This window comes from Cydia fagiglandana, chromosome 4, assembly GCF_963556715.1.
Source record: "Cydia fagiglandana chromosome 4, ilCydFagi1.1, whole genome shotgun sequence".
Lineage (NCBI taxonomy): Eukaryota > Metazoa > Arthropoda > Insecta > Lepidoptera > Tortricidae > Cydia > Cydia fagiglandana.
The window spans coordinates 22,133,392-22,158,303 of record NC_085935.1 but is presented as its reverse complement, the minus strand read 5'-3'; the positions used below and the strand labels follow the sequence as shown (position 1 = coordinate 22,158,303).

At 50.5% G+C, this 24,912-nt stretch overlaps 2 protein-coding genes across 2 annotated transcripts; one reads left to right on the top strand and one right to left on the bottom strand.

The window, feature by feature from the left end:
• Positions 1 to 32: 32 nt before the first annotated feature.
• Positions 33 to 6,949, bottom strand: LOC134664037 (transcription elongation factor SPT5). The gene is made up of 6 exons (XM_063520600.1): positions 6,603 to 6,949; positions 6,332 to 6,410; positions 5,832 to 5,963; positions 2,605 to 5,106; positions 1,575 to 1,757; positions 33 to 1,339 (listed from the first exon to the last, which is right to left on the bottom strand). The coding sequence occupies exons 1-6, from the start codon at positions 6,824 to 6,826 to the stop codon at positions 1,205 to 1,207; spliced, it is 3,255 nt and encodes a 1,084-aa protein (XP_063376670.1). The 5' UTR covers positions 6,827 to 6,949; the 3' UTR covers positions 33 to 1,204.
• A 214-nt stretch (positions 6,950 to 7,163) lies between these two features.
• Positions 7,164 to 24,895, top strand: LOC134664056 (SH2/SH3 adapter protein dreadlocks). Its single transcript, XM_063520627.1, has 9 exons — positions 7,164 to 7,718; positions 12,573 to 12,766; positions 13,931 to 14,081; positions 14,873 to 14,979; positions 15,422 to 15,509; positions 15,909 to 16,099; positions 23,365 to 23,515; positions 23,902 to 24,057; positions 24,813 to 24,895. The coding sequence occupies exons 1-9, from the start codon at positions 7,614 to 7,616 to the stop codon at positions 24,867 to 24,869; spliced, it is 1,200 nt and encodes a 399-aa protein (XP_063376697.1). The 5' UTR covers positions 7,164 to 7,613; the 3' UTR covers positions 24,870 to 24,895.
• Positions 24,896 to 24,912: the final 17 nt, after the last annotated feature.

Below are 24,912 nucleotides of genomic sequence, written 5' to 3'. Positions count from 1 at the left end.
AAACAAAGTTTGATGCTGTATTATTTATTCAGTAAATAAATAACATCTTAATTTCACAACTTCTACACGGAAGTTTAAGCTTAGAACAATAACGATGTCTTCTCCCTCGATGATAAATTATAATCTGACTATGGAAGGTCTTTGTCAAACTTTAATTTGGTCTCGACAATTCCCGGTACGTTACTCTATGTATGTAAGTATACGGGTGTTTTTCAACTCTTGGCTAAAACTTCATACTAAGCACTGACTGAGCAACTTTTGTTATGGGACCATCCCGAAATAAATGAAAAATTGGCTCATATAACACATCAACATCTGCAGACGAAATGTATGAAACAATTTTTTTTTTGCGGTTTCGGGATTGGTCCTATAGTAAAAGGTACTCGGTATGACCTGTATATTGACCTCGCAAGATACGTGTTTGAAATAACACCCTGTATAGATGATTACCTTGTGACGAATGCCGTCTTGGTTCGAGAAGTATGTTTGTAAAATATGTGTAAAATGATTTGACGTCAACAAAAATATAATATTCCCCATTGGAATACGGTCTATCAATAGATTAACTAAAGATGAGAAGAACAATGGAAATGAAATAAATATAATCACTTATTTCATAAAAAAGTGCTTACACATAATCAAGCATTTTCTATAGCGGGATACCCTTTGTAAGTAACAAAATTAGACTGCGCTAAACAAAATGGATTTTCTTACAAGAGAGTATGAAGGATGCTCAAAAGCATATTCAATGTCTGCAATAGTCTAGTCCACATAGAATACAGGGCGTCTTAATACCAGTGCTACGTCCTCGGCATATTTAATTATAAGGTGACCCATTACCCTTTTGAGAAAGACGTCAACTGACGCGCGCGGCTACAGGCAAATATCTAATCAACGTTCGCGCATTGCGTGGCGTTCAAAGGGGCTTTACCCTTGAAATAATCATATTGTTGTCAATTGTCTTATCAATCGTATTTCTCTAGTCGCTGGAATATACAGGCTGCATTCTATCATTTTGTCGATTTATATTACATGCTGTATGTTAATAATCGAGCCATCGAGTTGGCTAGCCCGGTATGCATTGCGCGCGGCTGCCGCGCGAGCCATTGTTCGATGGTTTGCCGCGCGATATGGAGACAAGGCTTTTATTTAGGTTCTCAGCAGAAAATTATACAGGATGTTACTCTGAAGTTATACAGGGTGTTTACGCGGTGCTCATCTTGCAGAGATGGCGTAGCTGCATGATCTTGATGTCGTCGGTGCCGAACTTGACCACGCCCTCCTGGTTCTCGATACTGATGAGCTGCCCGACGGCTTCGCGCTCTTCGCCGGCCACCACCTGGGATATTACATAATATTATAAGCTACGCCTATGTGATAGCCCTAGATAAAGTTGACATCTAGATTGCTTGTTGGTATTGGAGGCTTGTTGGAGAATAAAGGCAATAAGGTACATACAATATTTTGACTAACTTTGTGGTTTGGTAAAATAAAGGGTCAAAATTATTTCCCTTTTTCATAAAGATGCGATGAGATGGAATTTTCTAAGTGGTGGTATTAGCATGTCGGCCTACCTTGACTCTTTCTCCAGATGCGGGTACAACTGGCTCTAACAAAGCCCCGGGCACGTTGACAACGCGGTCTTCCCTGGGCAAGTAGACCGCGCACATAGCCCCGGACAGACCGCGGACCACGCCGGTTTGTCCGGCGAGACCGGCCAGACCGTCGTCTTCTGAGCCACGGATTCGGACTTCCACCTGAGAATTAAATGTTTGTTATACAGTCATTTAAGTCTCTTTATAATAGAACAGAGAATTGGTATCATAATCACATTAATTTAAACGTTAACTATCTTTACACATTACAAACTTAAATAAGACTTACTTAGATTTACGAAAAGTGTAATTTAAAAACTTAATTACATGCGATTAATTGTATTACGCAATTTGTATATGGGTACTGCCTGAAATAAAAGCTTTTTATTTATTTATTTATTTTTTATTTAAGTCCCGTTTCCGTAAAAAGTATTCTCTCGCAGGCTCGCATCTCCCGCCATTTTTAATTTTTACTTTTTAAATAGTGACGAGCAGAGAGAACAAGGATTACCGGTTATTTCTGGGTTAAAAACCGGTAAAAATTGTCAGTGAAGGATCACCTTTAGCACGATACATAGACAATAAATGCACTTTTTAAATGGGATATGCATAACGTGCATAGTCTGTCAAGTCATTTTCGTCAAGCCCCCTCCACACTCGTGCGCGAATCGGGGCTTCGTGCCGCGATTCACGCACGAAAAAAAAAATTTGGCGCTAAGGGTTATCTGGGATAATAGTCCCAGAGAAAAATAGGAATTTCGCGCCTTTTGCTACTGACAAACTTGTTTGACCAGCTATATTTATAGAATATTATCCTACTGATATAGAAATAGCCTATGGCTCTTATGGGGAAAATTCGAATTCGATCATTGAACATTGAATAGAGAATCTTCATGGCAAAACTAATCGAGGGTAACAAGATCACAAGGATTGCATTTTTTTGACACGCTAAAAATCTTAATGAGAAAATACATTTTCGTAGTATATATATTTTTTAAATCTAACTCACCTCTGTGGTGTGCCAGTCTCCGGCCGCCTCTCCGGCGAACGGGCTTCTCGGCGAATACCCGGCCGGCGACGGCGTACCCAAATAACCCGCCGCGTACCCTGCCGGCGACGGCGACGGCTGGTACGGGCTGTAGCTGTGGTCCGACCCGTACATCGTGCCCGGGGTTTGAGGCGTGAACGGCCCCGCTGCGTACGGAGCGGGATATGAAGCCGGGGATTCATCGAGACCGTAGTCAAAGTCGGTCCTAGCCGGAGTGGCGGCCGCCGCGGGATCCCAGGCACCGTGAGCGGGCGTACGCGACCCGTCGTGGGAAGGCGTCGCCGAGCCGTAGTGAGGCGTACGGTTCCCGACATCGTATATAGGTGTCTGGGAGCCGTGCATGGGAGTCTTGAGGCCGGTGTCGCGGTACGTGGGCGTGGCTGCGCCGGCGGCCGTCGGCGTCCGGCCGGGGGTACGGCTGTAGAAGGACGAGGAACCGTCTTTGGAAGGAGCTCCGACGTTCGCAATGTGACTCCGGTCGACTGAGATAGTTTGACAAGCGGAGTGGAGTTCGACTCTGGCTGTACTTCCTGTGGCATCTTTAACGATACCGACGTTGCCTTTGTATGGTCCTCCAGTGATTTTGATGGTTTGTCCGATGAGCTCTCTGTCTCTGGTGACGCCTCCGCCTCGACCCGCACCGCGACCTCTGCCTCTAGGCGTAGCCCCACCTCTGCCAGAAGGATGCATTGGAGATTGAATGCGAGGAGACATAAACCCAAGCGATAATTGGTTAGTAGCTGATGGATTTTTGTTACCACCGGCTAGCTGAAGATGTCGAGTCTTACATACGAATATACCACCGTTATCTAAGTACATTCTCGACTGCAGAAAAGCGAAATTTCTATACAGATGTTTAATCTCTCCATTGCGACCTGCGTGTGGTCCGTCAATAACTTTCACTATATCTTTCTTCTGTATCGTGTTTTGCTCGGAATCTAACGCTTTTGTGAAGCGATTTTCGCGTCTTTTCTGCAAAGCTTGAGGCTTACATTCAATCACTTTCCCTTGCATGCCTAAGACGTGGAAATTCTCCTTTTCTAGTCGAACTATGACTCCAACGGTCTGTGGATCTAATTGGACCATATCGCCCCATTGGAACTGTCCAAGGGAATCGACACCGGTCGCCATATCCGAGCAAAGCTGGAGATCTCTTGGTAACACTTCCAGCTCATGCATAGTCAAATCTGAGACTAATACAACTCTGTGAGGTTCTACTCTGACGATGAGACCAGTGTCGCCTTCATATCGACCAGCTAAAACCTTTACGTGATCACCCTGCTTGAAGTACTTTCTTAACTCATTAGGTTTGAAGACGAGAGGGTCTTTCAGAGCATCGTGTTTAGGCATGACGGTGATCATAGAGCCATCTATAGCTATAATCCTAGCTTGCAAGTTAGCCAGATCACCAGAGCACACTTCAACATTGTCACCCATAGAGAAAGAGTGCAGACTTGTCGGATCATCTTTGGCAGGCGCTGCAAGCTCGATATCTATTCCTTCTGGCTGCTCTTCAAATCTTTCCAATTCCATCAAAGTCGGCTTAACACCTTCAGCCAATATGGCTGACATCGTAAAGTTTTTATAAAGGAAGCCTTTTCTGGAGTATCTGTTGCCTTCAAATAGTAAGAAGTCGCCGTCAGACGTGACTTCGCCGCCGATAGCTCTAATGGCTTCGGGGTCGAATGGTTTGGCAGCGGGGCGTTTCTTCTTCTTACGTTTTGCTGCTTCACTCTCACTCTGAACTGTTCTTAAAGCTCCTCGCAGTCTAGTGTAGTCTATTCTAGGGAGCAGTTTGAGATGCACTTGGTTCTGAGCCAGATCCACATAGTCCACCTGAGCTATATCATCTTTGTATAAACCTCTCTTCAACCTTACCCATTGCTTGGATTTCAATCCTGACTGTTCCTTCACTACTCTCAATACATCTGTCATTTCCTTAATGGGAACCATGTCCTGTTTCCAAATACCCATCCTAAGCGTCCCCACATTATTAATAAGCGCTTTCACATGAGTTTGCTTGTACGCCTCAATGTAAATATACCCTTTCACGCCTTCTGGAGCGACAACGGATTTGATTTGGAATGGTTCTTCAGAAAACTGATAAGCAATGAACTTTCTCATAAGGAGCAACACTGTGGCTTTTTCTTCACCAATTCTGCATTTTACCATCCATAGATTAGGGTCTTTAATGCCTGGTAAGAGAGTCTGCTGTGTGATTTCATCAGACATTTCCTCGCCACCTTCACCAAAGTGTCTCAACGCAACGGATTCATCGGCATACTTGTTGCGGAAGTACTCCTCAATCTTCTCAGCCTTCTGTGTGTCCCAGAGGTTGGTGCCGCGACGCCGGCCTTCAATCTCTCGGGCCGTGGGCCCCATCTCGTCCACCTCGTTGCCGACGATGCCCATCTCTTGGGCTCCCTCTTCCCATTCGTCATCTTCTTCGACTTCATCATCTACCTACAAAGAGAGAAGCAGGTTTATGTATTGCTTTGCTTGGCCACTCCGCAAACAATATTTGAAATTCCTTAGTAGGATTTTTACTGCAGTTGGCTGTCCTGACAAGTTTGTGAACTCTAGATGTTTGTTGCAGTACCTACAAATATTTGCGAATAACTTTGGCACAATTAAATGGCATTTTTTTATTTTATTATGCAATTAAGTTGCATTTACCATTCAAGCTCATTAGTAGAGCTGATGAATGTTGTCTTTAGTTAGGATTAGGACACTGCTAAACTTCAGTTCTATGAGTCAAAACTTGGGGCTGCATTAGTAAAAACAGTAAAAATGGTAGAGTTGAAATTTTTTTACTGATAACATTTTTTACTACTATTATAATATTTTAACCATGTTTTGGACAAAGACTAGGTTTCTGAACCCTCAGTTTTGATCTTGACAAAAATTCAGTTTTTTGTTCACAGGCACTTTCCTCTACCTACGGTTTTTCCGTGTTGTCGGGAACGTTAGTAGCGTGTAGCTTGCCTGGCACTGAATGTGATAACATACTTGGGACTCGGTGCATGATGCATATGTAATCATTATGCAATAAATTTTACAGAACATTAACTAAGTATGACATGGGTTCATGGATTGCACTACAAGATGATGATAAACTACGAGTTGCAGTTGCACTTATGCAACCAACCTTTAGATTAGTGATTACAGAAAGAACAGCGGAAAGTTACCTCAGCCTCATCAATGATGAAGCCTCCATAGCGACTGTCCTTCTTCCGTTTCTTCCTGTGCCGTGCCTCTTCTTCATCTTCGTCATACTCTTCCGAGTCCACAAGGTCCTCGCCTTCTGGCTCTTCCTCATCCTAGAATTACAAGGAATTAGTTGTTGAAAATATATAGTATAGAGCATCGGTTGCCAACCTTTCAGCAGCCTAGGGCCACATAGTAGTTAAGGAAGTTGATACGGGCTGCACTTCGTTAATATGTGTGACTTTATCAGACATTGACAATATTACATATAAAAACGGCCAGGGGGGTTTGCGGGCTGCCTGTTGCCGACCGCTGGTTTACACTATGCACATAATCAACACAAGTGCACTTTAATACAAAAGCCATTATGGAAATAGAAACAAGGAATGATAAAATGGCTTCTTTAGTATATATCAACAATGCCCCCACTGTATTTATATTTGCATATAAGATTTAATATAGAAGGGTTTCTAATACTGACCTCAACTTCTTCATCACCAGAAGCCTCCTTGGCCTCGTTGTCTCGGTTACGGCTGCCTCCAGACCCGGCAGACCTACTCCTGTAACATTAACATTATAATTAGGTCTAATCTAATTTAAACTTAGATGTAAGTGTAACAGATTGTAAATCTGCATCACTGCGTGGCAAGTAGAGTTGCAGCACAAATAAAAAGAGTACAGAATTACACTTACAAATTTAATAATGTAGGACGTTATAGGAAGATAAACAGCTACTAAAATTATGGTTTTACCTTGATCGTGAGCGCGATCGTGAACGCGAAGGCGACCGGGAGCAGGAGCGCGAGCGGCTCGGGCTCCGGCTCGGCGTGCGGCTCCCCGAGCGGGACCGAGAGCGGGACACCGAGCGAGACCTCGCAGACCTATTCGACGCGGCACTCCGCCTGGAACGGTTCGACACCACGCTACCAGCCTCCGAACCGCTCCCGGAGTAATTACTGCCCTCCGAATCAGACATGACGATTTCAAACTATCACTGACTTGAAGCCATGTAATTATTTGGGAAAACTCACTACACTGCACTACAATATTACGCGTCTGTACCTCACGACACAACACAGCCAAATAAAATGTAAAATGGTTGAAGATAATGACAGCGGACATAAATCGTTCAGGTCAACAACAAAACCGCCTCGTTTTGAAATTCTTGTTTTCAATCAAAATTAAGATATGCTGAAAACAAGGTAAAGACAGTAAAATAAAATTATAGTACTCACTATCAAACGTTATCATAAAATATTAATTTTACACAAGTCCACACGAGTCAAACAACTTTCTACACTTTCTAAAAAAAACAAAAGTGCTGCATTTTGTCAATGGTAGTTGAGAGAAAAATTGCGATAAAAAATCTTTTCTTGTCTATTGATTCATCCATCGTTGCCCCACCGACTGATGTGAAATTTTCTCGATAAATTATTTAATTTATCGTTTTATAAGAAAATTCTACTTAGAATTAACGTATAGACTAACGGGGCAATCGTTAAATTCAACCAAAATATAGACTCGTGTCGCAAAACGTCTTAAACCCTCTTCCTGTATGTCACCTGTGCGTTCATCGGGCGACAGCTTCCGATCGGTTTCGCACGTCCTACAATAAACAATAGTTTGTTTTTGCGGCGTATTCACGCGGGCGATCGATCGCGTGCGGTGTTGTGCAGTGGTAATGGTCGGTGCAGTGGCAGTGGAGGTGGAGATGCATCAGTGAAGGGAAGGAGCGCTAGCAGCAGGGCTCGCCAGGGACTCAGATGTTGGAGACGCGAACCGCGCGCGCCGCAGACTCGGTGTGGGCGAGCAAGCCGCTGCCGGCGCCGCACGCCATGGCCAACCCGAGACATGGGAAAAACGCTCAGGTAACTACCACTCTTTACTGAACATCACCCTGCATTAGTCACTGACCTCAGTGTATCACTGAACCACATAGATACTAGTATCTTTGTAGCCAGCAACAAGTCTGTACCAGTTCCTTTGACAACCAGGAAGTTGATTGTTATGGAAGTGGAACCAGGCTACCCAATATAATATAGTCATTCTGGCTTAGAAAGAATAGATCAATTTGATTCTAGACTACTTTATAGATTCTTGATTCTGAGTTTAAATCTAGGACAAGGTTGAATCATAAAATCTGAATCTGGGAATCCCTACAGTATTTCTTTGACTCATATAACTATTGAAAGTCATATTGAAGTTATAAGACCCATGCCATTACCAGGGTAAAACCCATGATAGTATTATACTGAAACATTTTAAAATTCTTATAAGAATTGTAATGTCTTATAATTAAAGATATTTAGTAATTTCATAATGATCATCTGCAACCTACATTCCGTGGCTAAGGCCATGGTGCTAAGATCTTTTCCCCTGAGGACAGTCCTCTTTCTGTGGATTAATTGCATATTTTTGTATTTTGCATGAAAAATGAGGTAGCGTACTCTAACCACCCCAGCTAAATAAAGCTAACCAGTGTTTTCAGGTTGCTAAGTGCCTCCTTTACTGTACACGGAGTCCTTGAATAGGTATTTGTTCCTGTACATACTTTTACCTGTTTACAGTCTAGTTTTGTTGTTTCCTCTTTTGCTACAATACAGACAGATAGCATATAAACAGATAGCCCCATGTCACAGAATAAATAATAGTACTACCGTACAGAAAGGAAACTTCCTACAAAACCGAAGTTTGACAGCGGTTCAGGGTCGAATCATGCTATCCCTTTTTAATACATGACACTATCCCTTTCGGCTATTTAGGGTTGTCAAAATTCAAGTGATTATCTTATCTGTGGTTGTGCACGCAAAAGGAAGTCAAGTGGTGCCAACCCTAAAAATTGCTCTGAGCAATGCTGAGCTAAGCGGAGCCGAGTTTGGCCGAAGTCAGGAGATTCGCACCCCTGCCCATGTGCAGAGTGTGCATGGAAGTGTTTGTTTAGTGTGTTGTGTACTGTAATTAATGCTACTATTATAAGGGGAATAAGAGTAGGTGAATCATTTGAAGCTACTGATTTTCTGCTGCTGACTGTATCATATTGCAAATCTTATTATTACATTGCCATTTAACACATCTGTTTGTAATCTTTGTATAAGGATTTGTTTCATGTCCGAAATGTCTGATGATGTCTAACCTTGTGTATCATTATTAAACATGCAAGTAAACATTCATTTATGTAGTAATTCATGCCAATTTGTTAGTGTTACCAGGCGTGGCTCACTCCGCGATTTCATCGCTTTGCTACAGGTAGCTAAAAGTACATCCGTTTGGCCCCAATTTTGGGGTTTGCCATAAGCCGCGCGTGGCGCTGTCGCCACCTAGCGGCCATATCTGTGATGATCGTGACAGACGCGTTTTGTTAGAGAGTGAGTCTTCTGTACCTAGTACTATTATTTATTCTGTTGTGTTACTTTGCAGTGGCGGCGCGTCAAAAATCCGGGGCTAATTTGGCTTAAGGTGTATTCGGGTAATACCGAATGTCGGATAATTCCGAAAGGGGACTTTTATTATGATGGAATTAAGGGTGATTTTCATCTGAATTACAGTTTTCGACATTACCCGAATTACCCGAATCGGAATTACCCGAGTAAACCTTAGATATTCCCTTTACTCTCTGCTCAAACGTCCGTTCTTAAATAAATAATCCTTTAATGATCATACTTATGTCTGATTGACTAGTTTATTTTTAATTGTAATGGGACCACATAACATCATAATGTAGCAGCAAGAATGTAGACATTTTGTAATTATATGAGTCAGTTAATTAAAACAGTAAATTAGAAGGACTAGGTAGTGTTTTATTGCCATTCTAGCTCATAGGAAAATTCAAGGACATATGTTTTGTAGTCAACCAATTTTAACTCTGCACAATTTTGAATTGTGAATAGTCAGTTCTAATGGAGTTGGTAACTGTCTATGGTTTTTATAGATGGTGCGAGCATATGTTTCCCCTGTTTCTAGTTTTGCTCTATCCATCGGGCTAGCATTCTGGCTATTTACAGTCACTCCACACACTATTATTTAATAGGATTGACACGAAAAACTGGCCAACTCTATTATTCGCAAGGTAATATTCTGGGACTGGTTTTATATGTAAACACGCGCCGCTCACGCACCGCCCGGAAAACGCGCCTGTGTGACGAAGCCTTAAGCAAGTTTAGTACTAGCATATAATTGGTAAGGTTCTATTCACATGAATATTAATGTTTTTAAGCAAAGCACTGAAATCTGGGTCTTGTGAGTTGTTATGGTTAATTAAATTCGATAAAGCTGCATAGCAACTTTTACGTAAATATCGTACATAGTTTGATCAAGTTGTACGCTTTACATGCGCTCACGTCTGTTCATCTAAACTAAACTAAACGAAAGGCGCAATTCGATTCGCTATTTTCTATCGAGTTGCTTTATTTGCTATAGTTAAGAATTAAGTGACACATTGCAACAATGAACTACGAAGTGAGTAGTGAGTTCGAATAAGAGTAAAGTTATAATGTAGTCCTAACTGCTGTCAAAAAAATGATGTAATTAAAAATAAAATTGGTAATGCTTCCATACATATTTCTTTATTAATTTGTCGTCCAGCATTTCCCAAACTAAAAAGCCATGAGAGAATATTGAGTGGGCCCCGGAATTAATAGGGCATCTGAGCGTTACCAATAATATTTTCTGCCCCCTTTTTAAGGCAGCCAAGAGGTGGGTCCCGAACTTAGCAGTTTTTGTTAGGTGGGTCGGAGCCCAGTCAACTTTGGGAACCACTGACGTAGTCTGATCAGGCTTGGCATTTATCTCTGGCAAAAACCAACAAAAAAACCAATTTTATAAAACTATTAAAACCTCATTACGCAATGTTTACGTAGTTGTTTACAAAACCATATTATGTTGTCTTTATAAACATCCCTACATAATTGGTTGCGCACATAGACACCGCACTGGCATGTTAACTAATGTTACTAATTAACAGAGCCAGAGGAAATGTGACGCAGTGTCTGTCCTGAAGTGTTAAAATATAGTTGATTTGCCGTACGAGCTATGGATAATGTTAAAAACTATTTTAAATCTGATTAATTATTAAAATGGTTTTTCAGTGTTGTTGTTCATGTAATAATCTTGGCAGAGGAAACTGTTTTCTGGTACGTTACGGTTTTGTTCGATCTTAATGTGCTATTTCCTGAGAACCATACGGTTTTATACCACGCCGGTACAGCCTCGTCTCCATATCGCGCGGCAAACCATCGAACATTGGCTCGCGCCAGTGTTGCCAGGGCTCTGGAGTCCTAAGTTACGTTTCGTTTCCCTAAAAGTCACATTTTTGCTGCTCAAGTCACATTTTTATATTATTGTATTGTATGGGTAGTAGCTGGTATAGCTGGTCAAGCAAATCTTGTCAGTACAAAAAGGCGCGAAATTCAAATTTTCTATGAGACGATATCCTTTTGCGCCTACATTTTTCAATTTCGCCGCCTTTTTCTACTGACAATACATGTTTAACCAACTTTAAATCGATTTAGTTAGAAAAAAAAAAATTCAGAAAATAATATTTAAAAAAAAACTACTAACTTTACATGATTTTTCTTTTTGAAACACCCACATTTTCATACTTAATGCTATTTGTGATCGATTTCATGAATTTTAAGGCGTATCCAGACTAGTGAAACTCTTCGCCAATCTGATTAAATTGCCCGATCGAATCAGAGGCTGCCAGAGGCGTATAGATAACTACTAGGTATAATATCAAACTAAATAACACCGTCATGTCAAGGTAACAAGTCTAATTTTGCCACGACTATTATAATAAACATGATGGTGGATGTAACGTCAAAGTGCCACTGCAAGTGTCAACTTGGGTGCGTTAATCACTGCGTTTCTAAATAATACAAATTGCAGAATTAAACTTGTCCAAAATTCAACTAGCTTCAAAAGTCACAAAAATTGCCTCATGATCGAAAGTCACGCACATGTCACACGAGAAGGCGAAAAGTCACGAAAAATTTGACTTTTGTGACCATCTGGCAACACTGGCTCGCGCGGCAGCCGCGCGCAATGCAAACTCGATAGCTTGCGCGGCAGCCCGGTATCCTTTGCGCGCGGCTGCCGCGCGAGCCAATGTTCGTTAGATTGCCGCGTGATATGGAGACGGGGCTTACCAGTTACCACTCGGCTGCCAATTCGTTCACTGCTAGACTACGCTCGTAGCGCTACCTCGTCAACGATAGAATTGTTTTCTCGATATGAAGCGAAAATACTTTTTAGAAGTGTAACGATAATGTGTCATGATTAGGGCCCCCCCACATCTGGCGTCTTTCGAGCGTCGGCGTCTGTCGGCGTCGGTCCAGCGCTATGGAAAATGACGTCGCTGCGCAGTTGCGTCGACGCTGCGCTGACGTTGCGTCGACGTCAGCCATAGAATTGTAGACGCCGACGCTCGAAAGACGCCAGATGTGGGGGGGGGGCCTTAGTGCTGATTGTGTTAATAAGCGGTGCCTAAACCTTGCGAATAATCCTTGATTTTTGGAGTAGATGCTTAGGGCCGTGGGAAAACTTCGCTGTTCGGTATTTTAATGAGTTTTTTTAAGAAAAATCTCGTTAGATCTAAACATGTGTAACTGCTGGCAACTGCAAAAACATTAGGGAGTTCATACATGATACATACAAGTATATTTAGATTACTTCAGGTAATCCAAATATACTTTATACAAAACTGCTAAACAGTGCTAATCTTTCAGGAGGACGTGTGCTACGTGGTCGCGAAATACGACTACGCAGCGCAAGGCGCCCAAGAGCTCGATCTCCGCAAGAACGAGCGCTACCTCCTGCTCGACGACTCGAAACATTGGTGGCGTGTACAGAATGCGCGCTCCCAGTCGGGCTACGTACCTAGCAACTATGTCAAGAAGGAGAAACCTTCGCTCTTTGACAGGTAACACTAGTTCAGCAACCTACACGTGTGCTACGTGGTCGCGAAATACGACTACGCAGCGCAGGGCGCCCAAGAGCTCGATCTCCGCAAGAACGAGCGCTACCTCCTGCTCGACGACTCGAAACAATGGTAGCGTGTACAGAATACGCGCTCCCGCTCAGGCTACGTACCTATAGCAACTATGTCAAGAAGGAGAAACCTTCGCTCTTTAACAGGTAACACTAGTTCAGCAACCTACACGTGTGCTACGTGGTCGCGAAATACGACTACGCAGCGCAGGGCGCCCAAGAGCTCGATCTGCGCCAGAAGTGGCCAGAACGAGCGTTACCTCCTGCTCGACGACTCGAAACACTGGTGTACAGAATGCGCGCTCCCTTTCGGGCTACGTACCTAGCAACTATGTCAAGAAGGAGAAACCTTCGCTCCTTGACAGGTAAGTCACAAATCCTTATGGCATTAAGTCCGCATTTTGGTTAAATAAATATATAAAGAACTAACATCTTCTTCATCAGGAGTTTCGTTCAGAGTTGATGAGACGCGCGTGCCAGAGAGACGTAGAGATTAAGTGGCCAGTAAGCATCACCTTAAAATAACCTGTAGATTTTCTTAGGTTGCCCTGATACAATATTGAAAAAGGCGCATTTTTCGCAAATAATAACAATTCACTCGTTTACATTTTATCTAATTTTGGTGTCACACGCGGCGTATACGCGCACCAAAAAATTCGGACAATATGAGATAAAATATTTAAATACCGCTCAAACGCTATTAGCTCATTATGAACGCTCGCAATTGTGCTTCGGGAACTTTAAATTGCTCATCTGTCATCTGATGAATGAATCAAATGTGGTACAACTATAAGGAAAATATATTCAACCGAATAACTAAATGACGAATAATTTTATTACTAGGAAAACCAACAAAATTTCGGTCGAAATAAATGCATTCGATCCCAGTAAGGGGATTTATTAGTATGATGTCCACGGATAACACGATTTTTTTCCTGGATTATGGGTGTTTAAAGATAAATATTGTATATCAAATTAAGGTATATTATAATACGTGTCTGTCAAAACTACCGGCGCAAGAAACTCGGTGGGCTTGAGACTATATCGTGTAAGATTGTCCCATAATATGTATTTATTTGTATAATTTTTGTTTCAGTATTAAGAAGAAAGTGAAAAAAGGCTCCGGTTCCAAGACGCTTCCCTCGAACAGCTCTCCAGTCCGCGGCGGCACGGAGTCGCCCGGAGCGAGGCGCGTCGCAGAACCCACGGAGGCACTAGGGACCGCCGTCGTCAAGTACAACTATCAAGTAAGCTCCCATTAAATCACTTATTACAAAACCTTTCGTGGAAAATCCCTTAACTCGCTTCAATAGGTACCTTGTTATGCTACCTTACCTTTCCTCTGTCGAACTTCAAACTTTTAGCTATAACCCTGAAACTTGCTAAGTGCCCCCGCAATCTTGACTTGACATGTCAACGAAAATGCTAACTTGTGGCCCTTTGCGCGTTGGAGGGTCTGACATCTTTTAGAATAGAATAGAAATAGAAATAGAAAATATTTATTTGGCGTAAAATAACATACATTTGGTAGGTACAACATAAAGATTATAAAATAAACATACACCAAATAGGATGCCGCTCAGCATATGCAGTGTCTGTAAGATACTGCGCTGGTTTTCAGGGCACCCAAAATTAAAAACTAAAACTTAAAACTAATAAACAGGATTTTGGCACACGTCTGAAATCTATGCTTAAAACTTGGGCTTCTGTGCTGTCTTCTACAGTTCACGCTGGCTCCACATGGTTTTGTAATTTTTGGTTATCCCTACTGCCCCATATTGATTAAATGACGATAAGTCTATTCAACTACTGACTACTACTACTACTACTACTACTTAATGGCGCAGCGACCCAAAATGAGCCTTGGTCTCCGACACGTGTACACGACAGTTGTCTCGATCCTGTGCCATCTCCCGCCTACGCAACTGACGCGCACGGAATTTCGGCATTCCTACAAGGTTCACGATGACGCGCCGCACACCATAGCCGTGCTATTACTCCACATAACCAATAAATAACCGAGCAAACTGTTTTTCAGGCGCAGCAACCCGACGAGCTGTCGCTCACCAAAGGGACCAGGATCCTGATCCTGGAGAAGAGCAACGATGGCTGGTGGCGGGGGCAGTACCAGGGGCACACTGGATGGTGAGTCATCACCTCCTGGTCGTAGTGCTTTCAGGGTTTAATCTGTCGCTAAAGGGGCCCATCTGATTAACAGTTCGCCGGACGGTATCGGCCTGTCAGTTAGAACAACATTTTGACAGTTCCAAAGAACTGACAGGCCGATACCGTCCGGCGGACTGTTAATCAGTGGGCCTCTTAAGAAAGAACTTATATTTACGAAGGCGACTCCCATGTTACCTTCCAACCAAGAGGGATAACTAGACGTAGTAATTACTGGAATTAGTTCAGTTTCCTTACAATGTTTTCCTTTGCCGAAAAGCAATTCAATATGAATGCTACAAAGCATTATAAAAGTTAGTTAAAGAAGGAGGCAGAAGAGGCTTTAATAGCTAGTTTTTCTTGCTTATTTAATTAATAAATTATTTTAATAATTGCCTATAAATCGGATGATCTGTTTGTCAAGGTTTCCTTCGAACTACACGAGCGAAGAGGGCGATGCCGAGGACCCGGTCCACACTTACGCTATGGCGGAGAACGTTCTAGATATTGTTGTAAGTGCACACTTTTACAACATCTATTATATATTTAAACTTTTTAATACATCTGGATAGAAGTGCGATATAAATATATGGTTTTGTTTTATTGTTGTATTTACAGCAATCGATATTTCCGGAGAGTACGGAAATCCCATTATGTATTTTAATTTACTTTAAATCAAGTTTTAGAATTTTACCAGTCTTTACATAAATTGGTCTTAAATAACAAATGTTAAATATTAAACGAAAAATTGTACCAAAGTTTTCCTAAAGTTTCAAGAATTTCTGGCACCGCTCTGGAACTTCTGATTCTGGTAAAATTATGCAGTGAGTCGTGAGAGAACTCATCCGTTTCATCTTCTTAGTTTATTTTTTGAAGAAAATTACCTAAAATATAAGGTTTCGATGCTTCAGGTGGCGTTATACTCGTTCACATCGAACAACGAGCAAGAGCTGTCGTTCGAGAAGGGCGATCGCCTGGAGATCGTCGAGAGACCTCCCTCCGACCCCGAGTGGTACCGCGCGCGCGACTCGCGCGGCCGCCAGGGGCTCGTGCCGCGCAACTACCTGCAGGAGCTCGCCGACTACCTCGCCATGCCCTACAGGTAGCCTAGCCTACCCGCATTATACCGGGAGCGACCCCCCTCCGACCCCGAGTGGTACCGCGCGCGCGACTCGCGCGGCCGCCAGGGGCTCGTGCCGCGCAACTACCTGCAGGAGCTCGCCGACTACCTCGCCATGCCCTACAGGTAGCCTAGCCTACCCGCATTATACCGGGAGCGACCCCCCTCCGACCCCGAGTGGTACCGCGCGCGCGACTCGCGCGGCCGCCAGGGGCTCGTGCCGCGCAACTACCTGCAGGAGCTCGCCGACTACCTCGCCATGCCCTACAGGTAGCCTAGCCTACCCGCATTATACCGGGAGCGACCCCCCTCCGACCCCGAGTGGTACCGCGCGCGCGACTCGCGCGGCCGCCAGGGGCTCGTGCCGCGCAACTACCTGCAGGAGCTCGCCGACTACCTCGCCATGCCCTACAGGTAGCCTAGCCTACCCGCATTATACCGGGAGCGACCCCCCTCCGACCCCGAGTGGTACCGCGCGCGCGACTCGCGCGGCCGCCAGGGGCTCGTGCCGCGCAACTACCTGCAGGAGCTCGCCGACTACCTCGCCATGCCCTACAGGTAGCCTAGCCTACCCGCATTATACCGGGAGCGACCCCCCTCCGACCCCGAGTGGTACCGCGCGCGCGACTCGCGCGGCCGCCAGGGGCTCGTGCCGCGCAACTACCTGCAGGAGCTCGCCGACTACCTCGCCATGCCCTACAGGTAGCCTAGCCTACCCGCATTATACCGGGAGCGACCCCCCTCCGACCCCGAGTGGTACCGCGCGCGCGACTCGCGCGGCCGCCAGGGGCTCGTGCCGCGCAACTACCTGCAGGAGCTCGCCGACTACCTCGCCATGCCCTACAGGTAGCCTAGCCTACCCGCATTATACCGGGAGCGACCCCCCTCCGACCCCGAGTGGTACCGCGCGCGCGACTCGCGCGGCCGCCAGGGGCTCGTGCCGCGCAACTACCTGCAGGAGCTCGCCGACTACCTCGCCATGCCCTACAGGTAGCCTAGCCTACCCGCATTATACCGGGAGCGACCCCCCTCCGACCCCGAGTGGTACCGCGCGCGCGACTCGCGCGGCCGCCAGGGGCTCGTGCCGCGCAACTACCTGCAGGAGCTCGCCGACTACCTCGCCATGCCCTACAGGTAGCCTAGCCTACCCGCATTATACCGGGAGCGACCCCCCTCCGACCCCGAGTGGTACCGCGCGCGCGACTCGCGCGGCCGCCAGGGGCTCGTGCCGCGCAACTACCTGCAGGAGCTCGCCGACTACCTCGCCATGCCCTACAGGTAGCCTAGCCTACCCGCATTATACCGGGAGCGACCCCCCTCCGACCCCGAGTGGTACCGCGCGCGCGACTCGCGCGGCCGCCAGGGGCTCGTGCCGCGCAACTACCTGCAGGAGCTCGCCGACTACCTCGCCATGCCCTACAGGTAGCCTAGCCTACCCGCATTATACCGGGAGCGACCCCCCTCCGACCCCGAGTGGTACCGCGCGCGCGACTCGCGCGGCCGCCAGGGGCTCGTGCCGCGCAACTACCTGCAGGAGCTCGCCGACTACCTCGCCATGCCCTACAGGTAGCCTAGCCTACCCGCATTATACCGGGAGCGACCCCCCTCCGACCCCGAGTGGTACCGCGCGCGCGACTCGCGCGGCCGCCAGGGGCTCGTGCCGCGCAACTACCTGCAGGAGCTCGCCGACTACCTCGCCATGCCCTACAGGTAGCCTAGCCTACCCGCATTATACCGGGAGCGACCCCCCTCCGACCCCGAGTGGTACCGCGCGCGCGACTCGCGCGGCCGCCAGGGGCTCGTGCCGCGCAACTACCTGCAGGAGCTCGCCGACTACCTCGCCATGCCCTACAGGTAGCCTAGCCTACCCGCATTATACCGGGAGCGACCCCCCTCCGACCCCGAGTGGTACCGCGCGCGCGACTCGCGCGGCCGCCAGGGGCTCGTGCCGCGCAACTACCTGCAGGAGCTCGCCGACTACCTCGCCATGCCCTACAGGTAGCCTAGCCTACCCGCATTATACCGGGAGCGACCCCCCTCCGACCCCGAGTGGTACCGCGCGCGCGACTCGCGCGGCCGCCAGGGGCTCGTGCCGCGCAACTACCTGCAGGAGCTCGCCGACTACCTCGCCATGCCCTACAGGTAGCCTAGCCTACCCGCATTATACCGGGAGCGACCCCCCTCCGACCCCGAGTGGTACCGCGCGCGCGACTCGCGCGGCCGCCAGGGGCTCGTGCCGCGCAACTACCTGCAGGAGCTCGCCGACTACCTCGCCATGCCCTACAGGTAGCCTAGCCTACCCGCATTATACCGGGAGCGACCCCCCTCCGACCCCGAGTGGTACCGCGCGCGCGACTCGCGCGGCCGCCAGGGGCTCGTGCCGCGCAACTACCTGCAGGAGCTCGCCGACTACCTCGCCATGCCCTACAGGTAGCCTAGCCTACCCGCATTATACCGGGAGCGACCCCCCTCCGACCCCGAGTGGTACCGCGCGCGCGACTCGCGCGGCCGCCAGGGGCTCGTGCCGCGCAACTACCTGCAGGAGCTCGCCGACTACCTCGCCATGCCCTACAGGTAGCCTAGCCTACCCGCATTATACCGGGAGCGACCCCCCTCCGACCCCGAGTGGTACCGCGCGCGCGACTCGCGCGGCCGCCAGGGGCTCGTGCCGCGCAACTACCTGCAGGAGCTCGCCGACTACCTCGCCATGCCCTACAGGTAGCCTAGCCTACCCGCATTATACCGGGAGCGACCCCCCTCCGACCCCGAGTGGTACCGCGCGCGCGACTCGCGCGGCCGCCAGGGGCTCGTGCCGCGCAACTACCTGCAGGAGCTCGCCGACTACCTCGCCATGCCCTACAGGTAGCCTAGCCTACCCGCATTATACCGGGAGCGACCCCCCTCCGACCCCGAGTGGTACCGCGCGCGCGACTCGCGCGGCCGCCAGGGGCTCGTGCCGCGCAACTACCTGCAGGAGCTCGCCGACTACCTCGCCATGCCCTACAGGTAGCCTAGCCTACCCGCATTATACCGGGAGCGACCCCCCTCCGACCCCGAGTGGTACCGCGCGCGCGACTCGCGCGGCCGCCAGGGGCTCGTGCCGCGCAACTACCTGCAGGAGCTCGCCGACTACCTCGCCATGCCCTACAGGTAGCCTAGCCTACCCGCATTATACCGGGAGCGACCCCCCTCCGACCCCGAGTGGTACCGCGCGCGCGACTCGCGCGGCCGCCAGGGGCTCGTGCCGCGCAACTACCTGCAGGAGCTCGCCGACTACCTCGCCATGCCCTACAGGTAGCCTAGCCTACCCGCATTATACCGGGAGCGACCCCCCTCCGACCCCGAGTGGTACCGCGCGCGCGACTCGCGCGGCCGCCAGGGGCTCGTGCCGCGCAACTACCTGCAGGAGCTCGCCGACTACCTCGCCATGCCCTACAGGTAGCCTAGCCTACCCGCATTATACCGGGAGCGACCCCCCTCCGACCCCGAGTGGTACCGCGCGCGCGACTCGCGCGGCCGCCAGGGGCTCGTGCCGCGCAACTACCTGCAGGAGCTCGCCGACTACCTCGCCATGCCCTACAGGTAGCCTAGCCTACCCGCATTATACCGGGAGCGACCCCCCTCCGACCCCGAGTGGTACCGCGCGCGCGACTCGCGCGGCCGCCAGGGGCTCGTGCCGCGCAACTACCTGCAGGAGCTCGCCGACTACCTCGCCATGCCCTACAGGTAGCCTAGCCTACCCGCATTATACCGGGAGCGACCCCCCTCCGACCCCGAGTGGTACCGCGCGCGCGACTCGCGCGGCCGCCAGGGGCTCGTGCCGCGCAACTACCTGCAGGAGCTCGCCGACTACCTCGCCATGCCCTACAGGTAGCCTAGCCTACCCGCATTATACCGGGAGCGACCCCCCTCCGACCCCGAGTGGTACCGCGCGCGCGACTCGCGCGGCCGCCAGGGGCTCGTGCCGCGCAACTACCTGCAGGAGCTCGCCGACTACCTCGCCATGCCCTACAGGTAGCCTAGCCTACCCGCATTATACCGGGAGCGACCCCCCTCCGACCCCGAGTGGTACCGCGCGCGCGACTCGCGCGGCCGCCAGGGGCTCGTGCCGCGCAACTACCTGCAGGAGCTCGCCGACTACCTCGCCATGCCCTACAGGTAGCCTAGCCTACCCGCATTATACCGGGAGCGACCCCCCTCCGACCCCGAGTGGTACCGCGCGCGCGACTCGCGCGGCCGCCAGGGGCTCGTGCCGCGCAACTACCTGCAGGAGCTCGCCGACTACCTCGCCATGCCCTACAGGTAGCCTAGCCTACCCGCATTATACCGGGAGCGACCCCCCTCCGACCCCGAGTGGTACCGCGCGCGCGACTCGCGCGGCCGCCAGGGGCTCGTGCCGCGCAACTACCTGCAGGAGCTCGCCGACTACCTCGCCATGCCCTACAGGTAGCCTAGCCTACCCGCATTATACCGGGAGCGACCCCCCTCCGACCCCGAGTGGTACCGCGCGCGCGACTCGCGCGGCCGCCAGGGGCTCGTGCCGCGCAACTACCTGCAGGAGCTCGCCGACTACCTCGCCATGCCCTACAGGTAGCCTAGCCTACCCGCATTATACCGGGAGCGACCCCCCTCCGACCCCGAGTGGTACCGCGCGCGCGACTCGCGCGGCCGCCAGGGGCTCGTGCCGCGCAACTACCTGCAGGAGCTCGCCGACTACCTCGCCATGCCCTACAGGTAGCCTAGCCTACCCGCATTATACCGGGAGCGACCCCCCTCCGACCCCGAGTGGTACCGCGCGCGCGACTCGCGCGGCCGCCAGGGGCTCGTGCCGCGCAACTACCTGCAGGAGCTCGCCGACTACCTCGCCATGCCCTACAGGTAGCCTAGCCTACCCGCATTATACCGGGAGCGACCCCCCTCCGACCCCGAGTGGTACCGCGCGCGCGACTCGCGCGGCCGCCAGGGGCTCGTGCCGCGCAACTACCTGCAGGAGCTCGCCGACTACCTCGCCATGCCCTACAGGTAGCCTAGCCTACCCGCATTATACCGGGAGCGACCCCCCTCCGACCCCGAGTGGTACCGCGCGCGCGACTCGCGCGGCCGCCAGGGGCTCGTGCCGCGCAACTACCTGCAGGAGCTCGCCGACTACCTCGCCATGCCCTACAGGTAGCCTAGCCTACCCGCATTATACCGGGAGCGACCCCCCTCCGACCCCGAGTGGTACCGCGCGCGCGACTCGCGCGGCCGCCAGGGGCTCGTGCCGCGCAACTACCTGCAGGAGCTCGCCGACTACCTCGCCATGCCCTACAGGTAGCCTAGCCTACCCGCATTATACCGGGAGCGACCCCCCTCCGACCCCGAGTGGTACCGCGCGCGCGACTCGCGCGGCCGCCAGGGGCTCGTGCCGCGCAACTACCTGCAGGAGCTCGCCGACTACCTCGCCATGCCCTACAGGTAGCCTAGCCTACCCGCATTATACCGGGAGCGACCCCCCTCCGACCCCGAGTGGTACCGCGCGCGCGACTCGCGCGGCCGCCAGGGGCTCGTGCCGCGCAACTACCTGCAGGAGCTCGCCGACTACCTCGCCATGCCCTACAGGTAGCCTAGCCTACCCGCATTATACCGGGAGCGACCCCCCTCCGACCCCGAGTGGTACCGCGCGCGCGACTCGCGCGGCCGCCAGGGGCTCGTGCCGCGCAACTACCTGCAGGAGCTCGCCGACTACCTCGCCATGCCCTACAGGTAGCCTAGCCTACCCGCATTATACCGGGAGCGACCCCCCTCCGACCCCGAGTGGTACCGCGCGCGCGACTCGCGCGGCCGCCAGGGGCTCGTGCCGCGCAACTACCTGCAGGAGCTCGCCGACTACCTCGCCATGCCCTACAGGTAGCCTAGCCTACCCGCATTATACCGGGAGCGACCCCCCTCCGACCCCGAGTGGTACCGCGCGCGCGACTCGCGCGGCCGCCAGGGGCTCGTGCCGCGCAACTACCTGCAGGAGCTCGCCGACTACCTCGCCATGCCCTACAGGTAGCCTAGCCTACCCGCATTATACCGGGAGCGACCCCCCTCCGACCCCGAGTGGTACCGCGCGCGCGACTCGCGCGGCCGCCAGGGGCTCGTGCCGCGCAACTACCTGCAGGAGCTCGCCGACTACCTCGCCATGCCCTACAGGTAGCCTAGCCTACCCGCATTATACCGGGAGCGACCCCCCTCCGACCCCGAGTGGTACCGCGCGCGCGACTCGCGCGGCCGCCAGGGGCTCGTGCCGCGCAACTACCTGCAGGAGCTCGCCGACTACCTCGCCATGCCCTACAGGTAGCCTAGCCTACCCGCATTATACCGGGAGCGACCCCCCTCCGACCCCGAGTGGTACCGCGCGCGCGACTCGCGCGGCCGCCAGGGGCTCGTGCCGCGCAACTACCTGCAGGAGCTCGCCGACTACCTCGCCATGCCCTACAGGTAGCCTAGCCTACCCGCATTATACCGGGAGCGACCCCCCTCCGACCCCGAGTGGTACCGCGCGCGCGACTCGCGCGGCCGCCAGGGGCTCGTGCCGCGCAACTACCTGCAGGAGCTCGCCGACTACCTCGCCATGCCCTACAGGTAGCCTAGCCTACCCGCATTATACCGGGAGCGACCCCCCTCCGACCCCGAGTGGTACCGCGCGCGCGACTCGCGCGGCCGCCAGGGGCTCGTGCCGCGCAACTACCTGCAGGAGCTCGCCGACTACCTCGCCATGCCCTACAGGTAGCCTAGCCTACCCGCATTATACCGGGAGCGACCCCCCTCCGACCCCGAGTGGTACCGCGCGCGCGACTCGCGCGGCCGCCAGGGGCTCGTGCCGCGCAACTACCTGCAGGAGCTCGCCGACTACCTCGCCATGCCCTACAGGTAGCCTAGCCTACCCGCATTATACCGGGAGCGACCCCCCTCCGACCCCGAGTGGTACCGCGCGCGCGACTCGCGCGGCCGCCAGGGGCTCGTGCCGCGCAACTACCTGCAGGAGCTCGCCGACTACCTCGCCATGCCCTACAGGTAGCCTAGCCTACCCGCATTATAACGTGCTGGTTGTTTTTCAACCGTTTCTAGAGGCAGTTCGAGGTATCTCTGTATATATTGACTTGGCAACCAACAGTGTCTAATTCCTTTATAGGTTTTTTAAATATCGTGTTGTATTTAATCAAGATTTATAAAGATCCTCTAAAATTTCAGTTTAATTTAATCAAATTTTTGAACATTTGTAGTGAAGCGACGGAAGGCGGTCGAGCCGTGGCCGGCACCGGAGCGCAGGGCCGCGCCTGGTACTACGGCGCCATCACGCGCACGCAGTGCGACACGCTGCTCAACCAGCACGGACACGACGGCGACTTCCTCATCAGAGACTCCGAGACTAATGTTAGTATAACTACGCATACACGCGTATGCAAGTGTAATGTGCACACACATACGCTAGCGTACGTATACATAATTACAGACACACATGCACTCACGCGCACATACGGGCAATACACGCACGCCAGTACGCAAGCGCATGCACGCACGCACACACATACACGCATGCGAGACCTTTACACACACACACATACGCTAGCACGCACGTACACACACACATACACACGCACGCACGTATATTTAAGTCGTTTAAGATTTTAATACGTTAGATAGCACAATTTTTTTTGGAATATTGGAGCTAAATAATTGAAATATTCGTTAAGCAATAAAAGTTTAATTATTACAGCATGTAAAACTACGTATTTTTTAACAAAACATTTCGTTTTCAGGTCGGTGATTTCTCAGTATCCCTAAAAGCGCCGGGCCGTAACAAGCACTTCCGCGTCCACGTCTCCGGTTCCCTGTACTGCATCGGACAGCGCAAGTTCCCCACGCTCGACCAGCTGGTCGCACATTACCAACGGGCACCCATCTACACCAATAAGGTATTGTATTTATTTAATTTATTGTTATTCAAACGTACAGAGGTAAGGAATAATCCTGTACCATCATATATATATTTACGGAAATACATGAACGTGGTATGTTATTTCAGTCAGTTTTAGTACAAAAAGTATTAGGGTCGACTGAAGTAGTTTTGGAAAAGGATTATTCACTTCATCTGTATAGGTACTTAACGGGCCCACCGATTAATAGTCCGCCGGACGGTATCGGCCTTTCAGTTGTTCGGAATTGTCAAAATTTTGTTCTGACTGACAGGTTGATACCGTCCGGCGGACTGATAATCAATGGGCCCCTTTAGGACACATGGAACCGGGGCACAGCAATGACTACAATATCAGGCCAATATCGGGTAATTTGTACAGTCGACGTCAAAGATATGTTTACACTTTTGCACCTTTCTCCTTTGTAATAAGGCGAATAGCGTAAACATATGTTTGTCGGGGACAGTATACTGCAAAACGTAATTCAAAACCAAAAAAAGTAAGACAATGTTGCCACTGCAATAATTTGTTTGTAAAATAGTAAATTCATTTTGATAAATAATCACGCTAAGATATTTTATTTATTAGTAATTTTACTCCTGCAATTTAAAAAAGTACTTTTCTTTTACTTACTTATTTTTACATAAATACAAGACGCGCTAGTAAAAAAGTGGCAACATTTCTTACTTTTTTTGGTCTTGATTTACGATTTGCAGTTTAGTTCCGTATGAGGTTGTGACATGCCGGTGTTGCAGGCGGGCGAGAAGCTGTACCTCGTGCGTCCGCTGCCGCGCGCCGACCCGCCCTGCTGAGCCACACTAGCCACCACACCCGCCACCGCCACACTAGCCACCA

Excerpts from the sequence above, each read along its gene's own strand:
- LOC134664037 (XM_063520600.1), bottom strand. The coding sequence starts at position 6,826 with ATGTCTGATTCGGAGGGCAGTAATTACTCCGGGAGCGGTTCGGAGGCT. Across the intron at positions 5,107-5,831 it reads TCATCATTGATGAGGCTGAG|GTAGATGATGAAGTCGAAGA; the intron begins GTAACTTTCCGC and ends CTCTCTTTGTAG. Across the intron at positions 1,340-1,574 it reads CATCTGGAGAAAGAGTCAAG|GTGGTGGCCGGCGAAGAGCG; the intron begins GTAGGCCGACAT and ends GTAATATCCCAG.
- LOC134664056 (XM_063520627.1), top strand. The coding sequence starts at position 7,614 with ATGTTGGAGACGCGAACCGCGCGCGCCGCAGACTCGGTGTGGGCGAGC. Across the intron at positions 7,719-12,572 it reads GACATGGGAAAAACGCTCAG|GAGGACGTGTGCTACGTGGT; the intron begins GTAACTACCACT and ends CTAATCTTTCAG. Across the intron at positions 15,510-15,908 it reads AGAACGTTCTAGATATTGTT|GTGGCGTTATACTCGTTCAC; the intron begins GTAAGTGCACAC and ends TCGATGCTTCAG.